The following is a 21341-nucleotide window of genomic DNA, read 5'->3' on the forward strand; positions in this document are numbered from 1 at the left end:
TAAAGACGTTTTGAAGTCATCGAATTTTGACGGTAGTTGTGTTTCTTACTAAACAAACAAGAACACAACACAACTACTTTGGCAATTCCTATGGGAGTTCAATTATAAAAGAAGAAGAAGACAACACAACTAAAAGTAAAAGCCACCAACAAATTAAGCCAAAGAGTATATTTGGTACATTAAGCAAATTACTGACTAAACAAATAAGAATCGGTTTTGTAATTTTGTTTAAAAGAATGCATAGTAATACTATTACACCAGAAGAATTTGTAAATGCAGCAAAAAAGTTTATTGAGTTATCCGATAAATATTTCGATAGCTGGGCAATTCATCAAAAGGAAAACGAAATATTAAATACGTATATAAAAAAAGAGGAATTCGTCAGTCATCGTGATGATGATGAAAAAGTATTCATATTCAAAGCAGAATACATTATTTTTTACAATCTCAGCTATGGAGTTCCTTCGTTCAGCTTCAACATTTGGGATAGTTCTGGAAAATTGTTAACTTTGGAGGAAGTGAGACAGATCTCACTGATGAAGTAAGCTTTTAATTTAAGATATATGTGTACAATTCATGTTATCTTTTATTTACAGTAAACTTGGTGGTGGTGGGTTGGTGGCCGCATTCATTCATGGCATTCTATAATTTCTGTTATTTTAATGATTATATATATGAGATTTTAGCCTACCACCTGCCTAATAATTATAATTTTGTTTCAGGATAAGCAAAGAAGATTTCTATTCCGTGATAACACAGCAAGAGCATCCGGTGATGCATCGACCCTACTTCATAATTCATCCGTGTCACACAGAAAATATCCTATTGGTTTTTAGACACAAAACGAAGAACCTCATAGTAACATTCTTGGGTCTTATAATGCCTTTGATTAAATTAAATTTACCTTTAGAATATGGCTTATGATTAATAAACCTAAATTGAAACTTAAATTAAATTTTGTAAAACGGAGTACTCTGTGGCTCAAGATCATGTGGAACATTTATTACACATTTTTATACAAAAACAAAAAAATCATATACCTAGTATAAGTTGTAATTAATACCTAAATAGGTATTGTGTTTATATTTTATATATGTTGTACTTTTTTTGGAATAATAAGCCATTAATCCTGAAGACGAAAATAAAGAATAATTGGCATTGATATATGAAAAAAAGTAAAGCTTAAATTTGAGGTCATACCTCTTCAACTTACTGCAACAAAACCTAATTGATAGGTTTGATTCTAGCGTGCAGTAGTTTACTATAATGTTAAAATAAATCAAAATAATTCTCAATGGAATGATTAATAGAAAACACAAATTTAAACATATATAGTACTGTGGGTTCTGAATAATCTGAGGAAAAAGTGCATTTATTTTAAAATTTTGTTTTACTACTTTGTTGTTTGCTCTTGTAAACCACTATTATTTGTACATTTTAAATAGCCTTTTTTTAGCAAAATCATTAAAAAAAATCATTATCATAGATAGCTGTCACAAGTAACAAAATTTACATATTACTTAAAACTGCTTTTGCCTCTTATCGCAAGGTTGAAAGCATTAAAAATATAAAGTTTAATATTCCATAATTATATAATTATTTACCAAACAAAATAAGTGCCATTTAGCTACCTGTGTTTGTGTTGCTAGAAAGTGGATGTGGTATCGGCACTCACTAATATTTTCTTATTTGTTAATTACTTTTTTAAGCAACTTTGGTAATCATGTACAATCCCGGCGAGAAATTTATGGGCTTGGGGGGAAAGGGGGGGTGGGGAGTGGGAGGTAGTGTGGGTTTTTCACCCCTCCGGACAACTATTTTCGTGTAAGCCCTGCTGTTACAGAGATATCATGGTTGAAGTTTTGAGGTTGAAATTAACCTACCACCTTTAAGGTTAGAGTAACACTTGGCTCCGGCGCTGCGGGAAGTGCAGCCCTTCCTCCGCGCCTCCGGCCTAAAAAACTCTAGGGGTAGGGCAGACCAAGAACACGTGGATAGTGGGGTGCTCCGATTCGGTTTTGGGTATTTTTCGAATTTCTAAACCTATATTCTAGCACGCAATTTTACTAATTTTATTAGAATATTATGTCTGACGCGTTATTTTGTTTAAAAGTGTCTATTTGTCAGTCGTTAAAGGTCAGTTAGTATCGTATTTTGATCTTGCAGTAAAGATCGTTTTTACGTAAATTTGTTCGAAAATAACGCGTGATAGTCGTAGTACGGAGCATGAGTACACTTACCGCAGCACCGGAATTAAGGTAGAGTCAGAAATAACAAAAATTTAACCTCCATTAAAAAAAATCTACCTGTATTGTACATCATAGCCGCAACTTTAAACAAAGAGGAGCTTTTATTCTAACTTTTTATTATGTAACCTTATAACTTTTTACCAGATATACCTACGGATTTTGATGATTTTTTTTATCGAAAGGTGGTGCTTGCCATGTGGTACTATTTAAGTTTGATCAAGATCTGACGAGTGCTTTTGAGCTATACTTTATAACAAAAAATAAAAAATATTACTTAAATATTAATGCCATTGAAGTCAGTTTTTTATTTTTATTTTCATGAGCTTGTAAATAAGCTAGTAAATTGTTTGAAAAATCACTTTATTGTATATCAAAAGACAGTTTACTCCGAAATGTAACATTTGTTTGATTCTTGTTTTGATTTTATAAATTATTTATGACTATAATATTGTTCGTTGTTTAATTTTAAGCTACTATAAATTATAATTTAAGGTAATCTTGACTTGGTGCATTTCAATTAAAAAACTCTTACAAAAATCGAGTAGTAAAAAAAGACAAGATAATTTTCTGATACACACACGTTTATTTAGCTTTAATGAATGAAAGTATTTTTTTATGATCTTGTTTAGATCTTTTAAAACAATTTGGATATTTTTTAAATATATGAAGAGGATGATATATGTAGGATGCTACGGATGGCGAAAACTATCTCGGGCGACCGGGAAGGCTTACCGACCGTGCCCTGGGGATTACCATCGCTGGAGTGGATAAACTGGGTACCAGGATGCGGCAAGATAACTCGCATAGTCGGGGACTTCGATGAGGACACGGAGGTCGTGATTACTACCACAGCCGTGGTGGCCAAAGACCTTAAAGAAAAACTGGCGCACCGCTATGGCACGCACTATGGCCTCCGTTCTAGTTAATGGTTTCCGCGAGGGCTCAAAAATTAACCGTATATATCGTAACCCCAAAGACGTCGCCCTTGCCATCAGCGAAGTTTATAAGACTGTGTACAGCTCAAGCTCAAAGATCCGATCTTTGCGAGTGGAGAGCCTCACGGGCGCGCGTATTCCTGCAGGAAGGGACTGAACCTTATACCTGGTCATTACGCAAGAGGAGAAGAGATTGCTGACTGACCAGGGATACGGATCTGGGGAGGGATCGCGCGTCTTAACCATCCACGAGGCGCAGGGCCAGACCTATGAGGACGTCATTGTCCTCCAGACGAAGACAAGGAGGCTCAAGATCCACGACAGCGTTTCGCATGCTGTAGTCGCGGTGACTAGACACACCAACACCTGTGTCTATTACACCGACGACCGTGTCGACGCAATTGGTCACTTTGTGGCGAGGGTGGCGGAGACGACGGATAAGAAAATACTCGAGCACAGTCTCAAGATGGCGATTCATCATAGAGGTGCCGCCGTCATTGAGAGTGCGCTCGATATGTTGAAGACATCTCTACATTAATTGCATGAATAAATAGTTAGACTAGACTAAGCTTAGTTTAGTAAACCAATTAGTTTTCTTTGTGTAAAGTTGCAGCTGTAAGTACCAACGTATCGATTAGTAACAAACATAAATAAATGGAATAACAAAAGAGCAGGCACTATAAGCCCGTGGATATACATTTTTATAATATATATATATATATATATATATATATATATATATATATATATATATATATATATATATATATATATATTTGAAGAGGAGGACATATATTACAATACAGGAGTATTTATGTATTTATTTAACATTAATGGATAATCAACCTTGCTGAAATTTCTAAATAAAAATCTATATATCTGGAATCCAGATAGAAAAAAATTGTATGAAAATTATATGAAAATTTTGGAATCCCTGTTTCAAACACACAATAGTTTACAATAACTTCCCATACAATCGTCGTTTTTTATTTGGAACTTTCAGCAGGGAAATGTTGATCTCATTCATTTGTAATGTATATTGTGTCAAAATAATTACATATGTACAATAATATTCGTTACCTACTAAAAGTACTCAGAAACTAAAAAAAAATATTTTATTTCTTTTTTCTTTTTTCCTTAAGACCGATCAGAAATTTCCAATTGTTGAATATAATTGGCATAGGTATGTGATAGTTTTTTTTTTACAAGACTTGTTTATACAATTAAATAATTCGGTAATTATGTACATCGCCGGCAAGAAATTTATGGGGTTGTGTGAAAAGGGGGGTGGGGTGGGAGTCAGTGTGGGTTTTTCACCCCCCCCCCCCCCCCGACAACTATTTTCGTGTAAACCCCGTTGTATAGAGATATCGTGGTTGAAGTTTTGAGGTTCAATTTTTAAATCGGAAAAAATTAACCTACCTTTACCTTTGAGGTTAGAATAACGCTGGGCTCCGGCGCTGCGGGAAGTGCAGCCCTTCCGCCCTTGCGTGCGAAAGCACGCTCACTCATGCTCCGTTCTGGTACGGCTGCCCTCCCTCCGCGCCTCCAGCTCAAAAAAAAAACACTAGGGGTAGGGCAGACCAAGACCACGTGGGCAGTGGGGTGCTCCGATTCGGTCGGCACACAATGTTACAAATTTTATTAGAATATTATATCTGACGCGTTATTTTGTTTAAAAGTGTATATTTGTCAGTCGTTAAAATAACGCGTGATACTCGCAGAACCGAGCATGAGTACACTTCCCACAGCACCGGAATTAAGGTAGAGTCAGAAATAACAATAATTTAACCTCCCATAAATTAATCTACCTGTGATGTACATCATAGCCAATAATTCTAAAAAAGATATCAATGACACTTAGGTATATTGAAATTCTTATTAATGAGTAAATTGTTTTAAATTCAACGATAAAAAAATCTTTATTCAGATTAACGTGTAGAACGAAATTAACCGTAGCACATATTTTTAGTGCCGTTGCGAGGTAATTATAAATACCTACTGCAAGATACAAGTTAAGTGAGTGGGGGACTGTCGGCGATTCCGCGATTACCTCTAATCACAGCGTCACGACCTTAGCACCAAACGTTCTATCATTATTACTTTACACCATTAAATATTAACGTTATTTAATCCGCCAACACGCATTGGAGCAGCGTGGTGGATTAAGCTCTAATCCTTTTCCTACATAGAAAAAGAGGCCTATGCCCAGCAGTGGGATATTACAGGCTGAAGCGTAAGATACATACATAACATTGTTTGTAGATGAAAAAAAAATTGAAATATTTTTTTTTTATCCCTGTCTCTCCGCGTCTCTTTGAGGATGTTCGGATGTAAGAATGTATTCTACAGTATAATCGGCATTAAAACCAAAACAGTATTTTTTCATTTGTCTGTCTGTTTGTTAGTATCTTTACCGCGCTTAAAACTTTCAGTATAATACAGAAGTTACTAAATGGATTTGAGTAAAACTTGGTTCGATTTAATTACATACAACAATCTAGAATACTAAATAAGGACCTAAAATTTAGTATCGATCCCACAACAAATTAATATTTAATTACTAGCTATGCTCTAGTCTTCGTGCGCGTGGAATTTAACAAAAAAGTTATTTTTCAGTTCGCAGAGTTATAAAATAAATAAACTTCTGAAATAAAAGTAGCAGTTATTCCTTTTTTTTTTTGGTATAGCAGGGGAACCCATTTATGGGTGATATTAAGGATTCCTGGATAGACATTCCTAGACCGTATGTCGGCTTCAGCACTTGGGGGTACAATACCGACCAAAACCCCTGCGCGAGTGTTCAGCCGCTTTAATCGGTGGGTCCCGGATCTGCAGGCAACAGGATCCCTCCAGCGACAGGCTGGCCTCGGCGAAAAGGCCAGACTTCTCCTCCATGGGGACTGTCCGGCTCTTCTCTGAACAATTCCGACGACGCTGTGGCTAACAGGACCTGGTTCCCATCCCGGCCCGAAACAGGCGCAGGGGCGTTACTGGAGGCGCATTAAGTAGCGCCTCCTACGCACCTCCGTTCGTCGCCTGCGGACGGAAGCCTCGTCGGCGGCCTCCTCTCTCATCCGCTCGTCAATCTCCTTCCGGGACATTACTGTCTCGCAGAAGGAGATCATCGCCTTCCAGTATTCGTCGTCGCCGAGCATCTCGGTAAGTTATTCTTTATTACAACAGCTATCTGCTAGTGAAAGTCCGTCAAAATCGGTCCAGCTGTTTCAGAGATTAGCCGGAACAAACAAACAGACAGACAGACAGAGAAAAATTGTAAAAAATGTTATTTTGGTATATGTACCATTTATACATTCATATGCATTTATTAAAAAGCGGTTATTTTAAATATTACAAACAGACACTCCAATTTTATTTATTTGTATATATTATATTTAATTGCGGAAAACAGGGATGTCTGGCGCAAACTTGGGGATACCTATGTGGCTATGCAGTGGACTGCAATAGGCTGACTGACTGACTGACCCTAACGAATAAGAAGAAATCAATATCATTAGGTAATTTTGAACGAAGTTGCAGGCAGGTATAAAACAGGATATCTACAAATGTTTTCTATTGTACCTACCTATCCTGAAGATTAACTACGGAATTTTTAATTATCGTAGTCATGTTTTAATGGACTTTTCCTGCAAATCTAATGAGTGGTAACGTAATGTTACAGTTACAGCCTGTCGATGCAAAAAGTTTAAATGTTTATAAATAGCTATTTTTATATCGATTGAAAGTTCAATTAAAAATATAATTAAACAAATATGTGCATACATTTCTTTGTCTAACTAATATCACTAAAAGACAGGTTTGTGACAAAATTAACTCAACATGGAATTAGTGACATTTGCTTTATGATAATAATTTGTCCATTTTAAATAGCATATAAAGGTCTAGGCCTGTCGATATGATTGTATATCAGGTGAGTCGTGGCGTTTTATTGATATCGAATTGGCATGATAAGATAACTAACGACGTTACTTCAGTTCTTCATCCACAGCGGTGTTTACCGACTGTTTAATTCGTGCATTCAGAGTAATGTAATGAGGGAGTTTAGTGTTACTGTGAATAATTTTGTGGGGAGGCTTCGTGACTGTATTGGAGCGTTTTGCATTCTAATATGCTGTTGGTGGAGAGTAAGTAAATATTAAAAATAGTTTGCATTTATCGTACTTACGCGACGTTATCACTGTTCACTTCCTTGTCAAAAAAAAAAAAAAAAAAAACTGGACATACTACGACTTTATTCGCTGAGTTTGATTCAAAATTAACATATTTAAAGATATTAAAAGATGAGTTATGACAGTTGTTTAGTTTTGTTATATACTTGTCTGGATACCGTGTGGTTAATGTAAAAAATTTAATTAAGTGTAGTGGTATACTGAAAGTAGATAGTTTTCGAATATATATTAATCATCATCTTCATTATTATCACTTCAGCCTATCGCAGTCTACTGCTGGAAGTAGGCCTCCCCAAGTTCTCGCTAGACATCGCGGTCTTCCGCAATCATAATTTTCGGTGTGATAAAGCCAGCCCCGCGGTCACCAGTCCTGCCTGTCCAGCGTGGGGACTATGGTTAAAAGTCAAAACATATGTAGGTACTTATACTAATAATACGGGGGTGCGTAGGAGGCCCTACTTAATGCGCCTCCAGTAACGCCCCTGTGCCCGTGTCGGGCCGGGATGGGAACCCGGTCCTGCTAGACACGGCGTCGTCGGGATTGTTCAGAGGTGAGCTGGACAGTCCCCGTGGAGGAGAAGTCGCTGGAGGGATCTTGTTGCCTGCAGATCCGGGACCCTCCAATGAATGTTTTGGTCGGTATTATACCCCCAAGTGCTGAAGCCGACATACGGTCTAGAAATGCCTACCCGGGTATTCTGGATATCACCCGTAAATGGGTTCCCTTGCGACACCAAAAAAAAGGTTACCAATATTATGTGTACCCATACCAATAAAAACGTTGTATAAATACAACATTGAATGATGAAATTGTATTTTGTTTTTAGGCAAAATATAAACAATTTGGTACAAAATGATATAAGTGAAAATAAAGATATATAGATGCAATAACGTTGGATTTCAACCAGGACTTAGGAAAGAGTTTTTAGTAGTTGAGAAATTTATTGACGATTTAAAAAAGAGTACCGTTGAGTTTATTGTTCTAGCAGATTGATGCAAATTTGGTACTTTGTTACTAACCTTACCTATTTAAAAAAAAAAAACACTAATAAAAGGCATAGTAAAATGACGACACAATAGCGCTTTTAAAGCCCACTTGCATAAAGCGATTTTTCACTTTTATTTTGTAGAGTAGGTAAGGGTAAGTAATATATTATTACACAAATAAAAAATGAGGTAAGATGATGGCAATATGAAACAACATGAAATAATTTTATACATGTAGTTATTGCAATATTATTTATCATAACAACAATAATTCAAATCTGTTTGAATTTCAAGGAAACTGACATAAGTTTAACGAAACCTCATTTAATAATAAATAAATAATTTATAATTCTATTTTCTTCAGAGATGTTAACTCGTCAACGCGCATCAATTAATTAGTGAACATAGCTGGGTGGTACATATGTATATATATATGTATGTATATCATCATCATTTCAGCCTATGGCAATCCACTGCTGGACATAGGCCTCCCCAAGTTCGCGCGACATCCCGGTTTTCCGCAATTCTCATCCAGCCTACACCGGCAATCTTACGTAGGTCGTCCATATATGTATATACTTATACTAAAACATTTTCTTTGTTTATCTTATATCACTTATATTATTACGTTACATATTTGATAACAAATTAAAGTACGTGTCTTATAATTTAACGATTTTTATCGATCGTTGTTTAGGCGATTAATTTCTATTTTGTTACTATTTGCATGACTTTTATTTTGCCGACACTATGATAATGTTGTTGTAATAAATGAAGTACGTTCTTTGAAGATACTACAGACACAATCTAATTGTGATATATTATTTACTTACTGTGCCTACGACTTCGTCCGCGTCTTGGGTATTTACATGATCAACGTGATTATTTACATTGGCATAACTTTTTCACTTATGAACCGATTGACATGAAACAAACACTAAATGTTATCATTACAGCCTATACAGTCCACTGCTGGACATAGGCCTCCACAAGTTTACGCCAAAAATAACGTGAACTCATGTGTTTTGCCCATAGTCACCACGCTGGGCAGGCGGGTTGGTGACCGTTAATGTTAAGTAAAGTTTATTACAATATATTAGTGAAAACCAAATCTCAATCGGATAAGCCATTTCTGAGATTAGCGTGCACATACGAACAGACAAATAGACAAAAATTCTAACAATCATTCGCAAATATATTTGGTCCTAATAACTTTTTTTCTTATAGGTATATCTTCCATGTACAGACAGCGATACGTTACATTTTTATTACATGTATTGATGATATATCGTATGTTACATTTTCTATAACAATTTAATAACTTTAAAACAAAAGCCGTGACGACAAAGGAAATTTTTACTACTATGCAGCAGTATCAGATTAGACCTTATAGTATTCTACTATTTGTTATATCTAATGTAATCCATGTCTAATGTAATCCATGTGTTATATCTAATATATAAAATTCTCGTGTCGCGGTGTTTGTAGTTAAACTCCTCCAAAACAGCTTGACCGAATCTCATGAAATTTTCTGCGCATATCGAGTAGGTCTGAGAATCGAACAACATCTATTTTTCATCCCCCTAAATGTTACGGGTAGTCCATCCCTAAATTTTATTTTTTTAATTTTTAGATAAATTATTTATTTTTTATTTTATTATGATTTGGCGTTGAAAAATACGTACAACTCTAAATTTTCACACTTCTACCACCAACCCCTATTTTTAAATAGCGATTAGCGGCAAGACAACGTTTGCCGAGTCAGCTAGTATATATATATGCATAATTATAACCACCAGTTTATTGTTCAGATATCTTCTCTTGAAATCATTGAAAAGTACCTAGATTGCTCGCATATCAAGGAAGCGGTTGGCTCCAGTGGTCCAGTTCAACTGGGCATTCAGAAAACTTCATGACAACTTCTCGTTTAATGTCTCTCAGTACTTAACATAATTAGATATATATATAAGGGGTTGGAATATTGGGCGAGGTAAAAAGTTATTCTCGAAGTATCTCAATCTGATTGTATCTGTAATATAATGATCTCCAGACGTAAATACCGAATGTGTGATACATCGGTATACTTCTCAACGTGACTACTCTGGCGTTGATAGCGGACGAAAATATTTCAGAAAAATTCTGATCGTGAAATTCTCGAAGTAATGAAATTATTGTGATCCTAAAGTGAGAGTCCATTATCGACAGAATCGGCTTGTGATAGTGACGACTATTATGATGTGTCTGAAACAAGCAATAAAAATTGATAGATCTGAAAGGTTATTTTTATAAATATTGAAACGTATCTTTTGCAGAAGTAGATCATATCGACACCTAACTCCGTGAAATACTACCGACGTCATTAACGGTTTTTTTCTGTTTTTAACTACTACTATAACTACTCATATATATTTTTAATGTAAGTAATGTTCCTACTAAAATTGTGAGCTGCTAAAATTTGTAAATTTTTAAATTGATTTAGACAATTTTTCTTTGGACTCATGTAATAGTTTACATGAGTCCAAAGAAAAATCCACACACCATTAATGAAATTGGTGTAGTATTCATTGGCAGTGTTGACACGTACTACCAGGCGCAATAATATAGGGGAGCGAGGGGCTTGTTGTAACATTTTTCATGAAAACTAATATATCTTGAAATATGTTGATTATATTGCTACTAAATAAAGATGGATGGATGCTGTAACTCTTCCTCTACCCAACAAAGTAAAAATAATACCATAACTATTAGTCATTATTTTACAATCAATTATTTTCTAGAAGAAGTGCGGTGTTACAACTTACCTCGTGCTTGGGGCAAGTTGTAACATCTACCGGGGCAAGTAGTAACGACAAAAAAAAACGACACTAATACCTGTAATCATTTATTCTTTGTTTATTTTTAATAAAATTGACACCTTTTTAAAGTAGGTATGTAATTCTTATCAAAAATCAACTCAAATAGACTTTTAAATAATCAATGTCTAAAAATTAAATAATAAACTGTTTTATGTACTTAAACACTACTTATAATCATCATTGCACTTTTATATCACAGTAAGTAATTAAATTATTTATATCTAAGGTATGCTTCGTAATTATCTCTTTTTAATATCTAACAAAGTATTGTACTTATATAAGAATCAACATTTGGTAGGTTTCATTATAATTAAATTCAGTCTTCATCTGAGCAACAATTAATACAAATAAAAGAAATAGTGTCTCTTGTAACACATCCTAAATGTGCCCACACATCTGTGATCTTACAAATGATACACTCTACCTAATCTTCTTTATTTAAATCTGTGTAAGCTTCACCACATACCAAACAATATGTATCTATAAAGAGAGACGTGACATAATCCGAAAGTCTGCCTAGCTTTCCGAATACTGCATTTTTTTTCTAAAACTTCAGCTGCCGCTAACTCGTACACTTCTTGGCTTTGTGTTGACTTTCTTTTCACCCTCACACTAGACACCCTAATTCTAGAAGAACATAACTTGGGGCATGTTGTAACACGTTACATCAAGCCTGGAATTTTGTTACAACTAGCCCCAGGTTTTTGTTACAACTAACCCCATGGTATGATTTTTAACATTTATCAACATAACTATTTAAACAATTTAGCAACCTCAAAAACTGTTACACATTATCAAAGATAGATAAATTTGTATGTAAATAAGATATAGAAAGTCTGAAATTGGTCGATATTAATGATGCAAACCAAAATTTTACGACATTACAATTTTATATTACCTGGCAAAAATGATGCGCGTGCACATTTTCGCTCACTGCGCCGGCTGGCGGGATACTGGCTATGGCAACATGATGCAGCGCGGTTTATAGGTTAAATCGAGTCAAAGAAATGCGTTGATAAAGTTTAAGATCCTAGTGAAAAGAGCCTGTTACTACTTACCCCTGTTACAACAAGCCCCTCGCTCCCCTACCTATATGGGTATATTAAACAGTTGAAGATGCTATAAGCCTTTCTGACTGATTAAAAGAGTCATTTTCTTAAATCAAAAGTTAATGATAGTTTTGGGACCACTCATTTAAATTTGATTGAAATCTAACGATATAATATAACTATTTCTTTAATTTATCTCCAATAATGCGTATTTAAACTTATAATATAGGTAATAAACTTATAAATCTACTTATTTATCTTCATAAAATTGATAGATCGTTGTTATAAGATATAATAATGAAAATAATACACAAAATCCTGGAAATAATGTATGGCCTGTCGTGACGTCTGGTAATATTATCAGATTTTAATAATAATTTTACATGATAGAAGTGCCACCTACGAATTACTTAATAAACAAAAGCTATAGTAGGCTGAACTTATCTAATCCTTTTTCGTAAGTGTGAAATGATTCTATTGCAATTTTTTTCCAGAAATAGATAGATATGTACATTAATTTTAAAAATGAACCTAAATACAAATATATAGTAGGTCCAGAACTGAAGGATAGTCAAGTTATATACCGACGATATGAAGAGAAATTATGGGCACTAGGTTATTAGGAAAAATATAAATATTTCAATATAGTGTATATTGAAATATTAATAGTAATAAAAACTTTTTAACAAAAATTTTTTTAAGCCGCCGAAAAAACTGAAAAGCAAAAAATAATAAACCTTTTTTATTTAACCTTAATAACTAACTTCTTAAAGTAATGAAACTAATTATAATCCTCTAATTACTACATGCTTAATTTTTAATTACTTTTTTTAGCTACTTAAGCTATTAACTTTCATATAATACTTCTTTGAACATTATTTGTTGTATAATATAAATACTTAAAAAAACAGGCTTTATATACCAACATGAATAGGCCTACAATAAAAAAAGAATAATGTAAATCAGACTTCTCTTTAAAAAGTTATGCGTGGCCTTACCTTACAATCAGTGAGTGAACAATCAACCATTCCCTGTTTTCCTACCCTTAGGGTTGGATTTTTATTTTCAAATTTATATGAGACCAATTTCGAAGTGTACTTTTTTCAATAAAAAAAGAATTATTAAAATAGGACTCTGGTCATACATAAAAAAACATACGCGTCGACTTGAGAACCTCTTCCGTTTTTTCGTCTATAGTAGGTAATTCGTCTATAGTCTTTTTTCGTCTATCGTAAATTGATAACATTACTATAAAGTAAAATAGTATATATTACTTTATTATTAAAAGGTGTCTTATAATGGAAAACACCTGGAGTTTCCCGCGTAGCTAACGGTCAAGCTGAACACTTATGTGGTGTCAACGTTAAAAATATTAAGTAAGAAGCCAATACTGTAAATTACTTTCATCAATCTTAAAAATAAAATTGTTTTACTTTTTTCATTACGCTGCATTTAGAGTAGGAATATAGTGTGTCAAGCTTCAAAAAATAAAATAATGTGTTTCTAAAAATTTTTATGAATTGATTCGAATCAAAACTCAGAAAGATTTCATTTAGCTCTTTCGTTCATATCAAAAAAAGTTAAAAGCTATCTCTTGATCATTATAAAGAGTATTTAGTTGATTTCTTCGCTTTATATAAAGGAATATCCGTTGATATTTGTAATTTTAGCCAATCTAATTTTATCAGTTTCGATAACGATACCTTTTATTTACGTACGAGTATATCAAAATTATTGCACAATTGAAACATATGATTTTATTTATTTTATTCTCCATTCCACTTATAATTTACGAGACACTGAAATTAGTTTAATTAATCCATTGTCGTAAAAAGTCTAGCTGAGTTAGCTAGCTACTGATTCATTTCAAATTTTGCCTCGAGCAATCAAAATATGAATAACTTTATCAAATTTCTAAGCAACATGCGAAAAGGAGTGTTATCACGTGTAAAAATTACACAATGTTTATACATATATCTATATACATATATGATAATTTAAGAATAAAATAAATATTTAGAATGTCAATCGTTTATGCCAATTTTGTCGTGAACACTTACAGCTACACTACATTTAATGCGTTATAAAACCCCGGAAATATCAGATACCGCTCGTCACAAATGACGACACCAGGTCCTTGTGGAGCGTACTTGGTTAAAGGATTTTTTGATTTTTATTACGATTCAATTATTGGCCTTTAAATTATACCTTAATAAGGCTTCAAATATGCGGACGTGATGTTAAGTCATTAATTTTTGAAGAGTTTTGTAGGGTCTTTTCACACGTTGTAGATCATCAATTATTCAAAAAGATATATTTATTGTAGAAATTTTTGTTTTTAATAAATAATTTCGTTATAGGAAAAACGTGTCCCATTCGTATGAATTGATTCGTATGAAGTGATAGTCTGGCGTGGTCCAGTCAGGGCAACTACTTACAAAAGTACACACGGCTCATTCACGACTTAATCACAAATTTATCAACTTTAGAACGTTTTAGATTAGGAAAGAATTTTCAACTTATAATCAGATAATAATAATAAACGGAACTAACATTTATTTATTTATTGATTTTATACTTTATTGTACACCACAAATATATTACAAACAAAGCACAAAGATAGCCTCAGACAGTAAAGTACAATGGGCGGACTTATGGCTAATTAGCCATTTCTTCCAGACAACCCATTTATTGCGTTAAATAGTGGCATCAAATGTAAATTATTGTTTTATAGGTTTATCGCATAACACTGCCTGACAATAAGCTTTTAACAGACAAGTACAATTACTAACGTAAAACAAACTATATTTTAAAGGCAATTAAACATTTTTAATCTTATACTAAATGTCATGCATTTGTGATTTACTTAGTTATAAATACGTAAATACGTTAAGCTTTTTATGCATTATCATTATTCATTATGAAAAATTATTTTTCTATATTCACTAACTTATATCTCCCTCTCAACTTCCGTTCGCCTCGCCCGATCACACGTTTCGCAACACCCTCGTCACGCATTCACCAGCTTAGTCCCCAAGTTGAGCATGCGTGAAGAAGTTTTAGTTCAATAATAAAAAAATAAATTCACGAAAAGTGCAAAATAAATGGTGATACGAAGTTTGCCAGTTTCTCTAGTTGAGTTATAAAAATTCAAATTAACATGCATATAACAAATTATATATATATATTAAATATAAATTCCTTAAAATATCATGATGTTAATATTTTTATCGAGTTCAGTTCATATTATCATTACCCATTAAGGCCCAGGGAAAGTAATCATTTGCGAATGTCAGTTGGAAAAAATCTCACGATGTCGACGTTACTTGACATTGGAATAGTTCCTCATGTTATGTGTGCCTAGTGTTCTACTATGTCGCATCTCTTTCAAGATTCATTTTGTACAACAATACACAGATGAAGGTAATTTGATAAAAAATTTTCAGCTTACTATTTTTTTTTTTTTAGTTATTTATTAAAACGTGCTAATTTTTTTATATATGTGTTTTAAGATATTTTTTTTAAATAAATCATTTTTCTTTTTAATAAAGAACTTTGTTGTAAATTAATATGTTTAAAATTTCTTAGTTTTTTTTTTTTTATTTTATTAGAAAATACAGAATCAGCCGTTGATGTCTATTTCTATTTTATTAAATTTCGTTAAATAATTTATTTTGAAATTGATAAGCTTGAAACGTCACTAATACAATTAATTAAAAATTGATTTATCATAATGAATATAAAACGTAATCGTAAGAATGTACTTAGCAACCAAATAATTATTTAGATAGATCTATCTACTATACGTAAAGCAAAAACATTGTACCCCTTTTTACGAAAATTGCGCGGACGGTGAAGTATGGAATTTCGCACACTTATAGTTTATAAAGAGAAAGAGTGCAAAATACTATTTTTTTTTTTTTAATTATGCATACCAAAAACATCTTAAATTAATAAACAAACAAAAAATACACACACTACCTTGTATTTGACACACACACATATATGTAAGTTTGTGTACGCTGTGTGGCTACGGTAGTAAAGAGTATAGCCACTCCCTCTCTTCCCGTGGGTGTCGTAAGAGGCAACTAAGGGATAATACAGTTTCACTACCACCTTAGAACTTAAAAAGCCGATCGATGGCGGGATAACCATCCAACTGCTAGCTTTGAAATACACAGGCCGAACACGGGCAGCAGCGTCTTCGGTTCGGTGCGACAAAGCCAGCGCTGCGGTCACCAACCCGCCTGCCTAGCGTGGTAACTAACTATGGACAAAACACATGAGTTCACGCCATTTTTGGCGTGAATTTGTGGATGCCTATGTCCAGCAGTGGACTATGATAGGCTGAAATGATGATGATGATGACACATATAAGTATACTCTTTTGTTTATAGATCAGTTTTTGACAACAGAGCCTTAATAATGTTCTAAGTTTCAAACTTATAATTTAAATTAATTATAGCCAAATTTCGACCGCTGGGCGACCACTAGTATAAATAAAGAGACAATACATATATTAATCAATTTTACATTAAATTAAGTTTGTACTCAGGTTAAATCTTACAAAATTATACAAAAAATTGTGTGGCAGCTTCGATAGTCATCTGGACTTAACTCCTAAATAACAAATACCGTAATATTAAAAAAAAAAGAAAAAAAGAAACTCCAAAAAATATGAAAGGAGGTTTTATAGTACGAAATAAACAGAAATGTGTGAGAGTTCATTAGCCGTTGTTGCGATTACGTTTTTAGTTAATTAATGTAATTAAGATAATTTAAGAATATTATTTGCTTATAATTATTGTATTTGTTACAAGCCCCTGTATTGATACGCGTCCACATTCGCATATTTTTCTTGAATTTATTGATACTTTTAGGAAAGTAATTCATGCATTTTTTATTAATAAAACACGCCACGAGTACTAGACTCAAATTCAATGATTCCAATGAAATGTAATGTCAAAAATACAATAACACACACGATTTTCGGTTCCTAACCTTCTTGTAATATTACTCACCGGAGTAAAAAGCTTCGCTCATCAAATGGCTCGTAAATTATATTCCCTTTTATTTTTGCTATATTTTCTTCTTTTCCAAAGGCCTATCATCGTGTTTTTTTTCAATTTTTATAACTTTCAAAGGCTCTGAAACATTTTTAACTTTGGCCTAATTATAAACAAAAATACAATTTACAATGATAAGTTGATTTCCACGTTCAAAAACGGCACAGAAGTAAACAGGTTGCCTTAACCATGTTTATAAAACAATTACTATAAATATGTCCTTGATTATACCATTGTTTAAAAATGTTAACAGTGATACACCAAAAATTATTGCGAAAAAGTGTACTAATGGTAGGTTGACGAACTCAATGTTTATTAATATTTATATTTTAAAATAAATATCTCTGTATGAGTATATAATACTAATAAACTATAAGCCGAGAAACCAATAATATGTGTACTTAACAGAATAAAATTTATAGCGACAATTTGAATAGTAAAAAAATGAAAAATGACAGTTAAGTAAATAAAAAAAATACAATTATGCACTTTTTACAGACAAATCGATGTAGCTATCTTTAATTGAAACAGTTATTTCTTTGAAATATTGAAGACTTGAATACTTAATAATCGTCGGTACATACTTAATATATAATTAGGTAGGACGATGATATTAATTAATTATTATGTAACGATGCAAATTGGTATATAATATCGATTGTTCATAAGCCTTGAAATCACACTTTTCTTCAATATATGTCTCACGGTTATAGATATAAGTAAAAAATACTGTGTGTCATCATTTTTACACGTAATTTTACAGAAGTTCAGGGTCGTTATGACATTTGGAATTATCGGTACGCTAATACTAGACTTTGATTGAATATTGAATTAAAGTAAGAGCACTAAAGAGCTCACGTCTTGCGCGTTCGAAGAACGGATAAAAATCCAAAACAAATCAACGATCTCAACAATATAGCACATTCTCTCGAACTTAAAAAAAAAACTGAAGAAAAGACTAGCAACTGGTAAAGTGGTAACCTATGTCATCGATTTAAAGTTGTATACTTAACTGCAAATATTTTTTTTTTATACAGCTAGGTCGGAAAATTGTACTTACGTAGAGCGTCTACGAAATCACAGTGCTACGTTGCTATGCATTTGTAGCGCTCTTAGCTTTTCTTGTCGTTAGCGTTTTTTAATTTGTGAACCGACTTCAAATAATTGTGTTTGCTCGCAAACGAAATACAAAACCGACTTCAATTACATCGACAAGTAATACAACGTAAGTAGACGAAAAACAGTCAAGTAAATACGCGTTATCAAAGATTACTCAAAAAGTAGTCATTACATCTCGATCAAAACTTAAATGGGACAACAAAACAAGTATTTCGGCTTTCGATTTAAACAAGAATCATCAAAATTATTTATAAAGAGCAAGGGTGCAAAAACTATCAGTGTTCCTCTATTATATTTTGCATGTATTATACATAAAAACCTTCCTCTAGAATCATTCTATTTACCAAAGAAAACCACATCAAAATCCGTGGCGTAGTTTTAAAGATCTAACCATACATACAGCGAGAAAAGACTTTGTTTTATTATTTTCACAAAACAAAATTATGAGGAGACTGAGTCTTCACTTGAAGTAATTATCTAGAAATATACTAAATACAACACTCACATACACACACACACACACACACACACACACAGCTCACGACGTTATAGTAGATTTTGCCATTTAATATCATTCGATCGATATTCACCGAAGTAGTTTTACTGGATTCCGATAGATGTAATTGCCACAGAGTATGCACCGACTCATAAATACGTGTCATCAAAGATTATATCTACCAGGTACTCATTATATCTCGATCATATTTAAATCTGACCACATGACAAGTATTAACTTTTAATTTAAAGAAGAAATTTAATAATCGGTGCACTCAGTAAAAGTTATGAAGTATAATACAAAGTAGGGTGACGAAAACACAGTCAAATACGCGTTAACAAAGATTACTAAAAAAGCGGTAATCAGATTTCGATCAAATTAAATGAGACTACATGACAAGCATTAACTTTGATTTAAGTAAGAATCATCAAAATCGGTAAACCCAGTAAAAAGTTATGCGGTATAATACAACGTAGGTCGACGAAAAAATAGTCAAGTAAAAACGCATTATCAGATATAGCTCGAAAAATACTTGTCAGACCTCAATTAAATTTAAATGGGACCACATGACATGCAACACCTTTCGATTAAAAAAAATAAATAATCGAAATCAGTCCACCCAGTCAAAAGTTCTGAGGTAACATACATAAAAAGGAATACATTTGATTTGAGAATCTCCTCCTTTTTCAGGATTCGGTTAAAAAGGAGTAGGTTTTTTTTTTTATTATTTAAAATTTACATCCACGGGTTCCAAATGCCCATGCCTTTTATTAAAAATGTATTATAATTATATGAATACCACAGGCGATTTGTCATACAAACTACAGATCGACAGTCCTGTGACTGCCTAGTAAAACTAGGACGTGGTCCGACGCTGACGGTTTTTAACCGACTTCCAAAAAAGGAGGAGGTTCTCAATTCGACTGTATTTTTTTTTTAATGTATGTTACATCAGAACTTTTGACCGTGTGGACCGATTTCGACAATTATTTTTTAATCGAAAGGTGGTGTGTGTCTATTGGTCCCATTTAAATTTATTTGAGATCTAACAACTACTTTTCGAGCTATATCTAATAATGCGTTTTTACTTGACGCTTTTTTCGTCGACCTACGTTGTATTATACCGCATAACTTTCTACTGGATGTACCGATTTTGATAATTCTTTTTTTGTTGGAAAGGAGATATCCCTAGTTTAGTACCATGATAAGGAAATCAGGACCTGGTGATGGGATTCCAGACAAATCGAGGGAAACTCTTGAAAATCCGCAATAACATTTTACTGGGTGTACCGATTTTAATAATTTTTAATTTAATCGAAAGCTGGTGGATCTGGCTCTGATAACTACTTTTTGAGTAATCTTTGATAACGCGTAGTTACTTGACTATTTTTTCGTCGATCTACGTTGTATAACTGTTTTGACATTTTTGACATTCACATTTGTAATTTCGAAAATATTATTATTTTTCTTATCTATGTCTTTATTTACATTTATTTGCTAGTTATCATATATGTACACTTCTTTCCTAGTTACCATATATGTACACTTACGTTCTACTTACAATATACACTAAACCTATGTTACTCTTAGTAAAAGTTTTTTTTTTATTTTTTTTTTTTATTTCTAATATATTTATTTATGTATAGTTATAATTTATATTTTGTTATTTTTTTATAATTTATTTATATCTATTTCTAAGGGAACTTTAAAGTAGGTTAGCAATTAGTCTATTTCTTATCTGTATTATTACCATAGAAGTTTAAACTAGGTGGATCGATTTCGATTATTGCGACAAGCTTTTTTATCGTGTAAATTGTTTGATGACGTTAAATGTTGATAGTTAAAACTTTTAAATAAAAATCAATTTAATTCCATTTGGCGCATTTAAAATAAAAGCTTATTTTTAAAAGAGTTTTTAACTATTTCGTTGGAACATGTTTCGAGCATACATGATTATTTTTAGTAGACTCTATATCTATCTCTTGAACTTTATAATGTTAATATCTATACAAATAAATAAAATTGGAGTGTCTGTTTGTAATATTAAAAGAACCGCTTTTTACTAAATGCATATGGATATATACACGATACATATACAAAAATAACGTTTTTTTTTTTCAATTTTTGTCTGTCTGTCTGTCTGTTTATTCCGGCTAATCTCTGAAACGGCTGGACCGATTTCGACGGGACTTTTAGCTGATGTAATAAGGAGTAACTTAGGCTAATTTTATTTTAGAAATTTACTTATCTATTTTATAACTCTGCGAACTGAACGATAACTTTTTTATTAAATTCCACGCGAACGAAGTCGCGGGCACAGCTAGTTAGTATATAATTACATAAATATCATAATTTGTAAAGAAAAATAACCTTTCCACAAATTACTATCCGATAG

General features: G+C 32.9%; 1 protein-coding gene across 1 annotated transcript; it reads left to right on the top strand.

Annotated features, from left to right (window-relative positions):
- On the top strand, nucleotides 1–950 carry LOC123655659 (ubiquitin-like-conjugating enzyme ATG10). The gene is made up of 2 exons (XM_045591418.1): nucleotides 1–541; nucleotides 723–950. The coding sequence occupies exons 1-2, from the start codon at nucleotides 237–239 to the stop codon at nucleotides 922–924; spliced, it is 507 nt and encodes a 168-aa protein (XP_045447374.1). The 5' UTR covers nucleotides 1–236; the 3' UTR covers nucleotides 925–950.
- Nucleotides 951–21341: the final 20391 nt, after the last annotated feature.

This window comes from Melitaea cinxia, chromosome 8 (genome assembly GCF_905220565.1).
Source record: "Melitaea cinxia chromosome 8, ilMelCinx1.1, whole genome shotgun sequence".
Lineage (NCBI taxonomy): Eukaryota > Metazoa > Arthropoda > Insecta > Lepidoptera > Nymphalidae > Melitaea > Melitaea cinxia.

What these genes read in the sequence shown, in the direction of transcription:
- LOC123655659 (XM_045591418.1), top strand. Translation starts at nt 237, where the DNA reads ATGCATAGTAATACTATTACACCAGAAGAATTTGTAAATGCAGCAAAA. An exon ending in AGACAGATCTCACTGATGAA is followed by an intron (nt 542 to 722) that starts GTAAGCTTTTAA and finishes ATTTTGTTTCAG; the next exon opens with GATAAGCAAAGAAGATTTCT.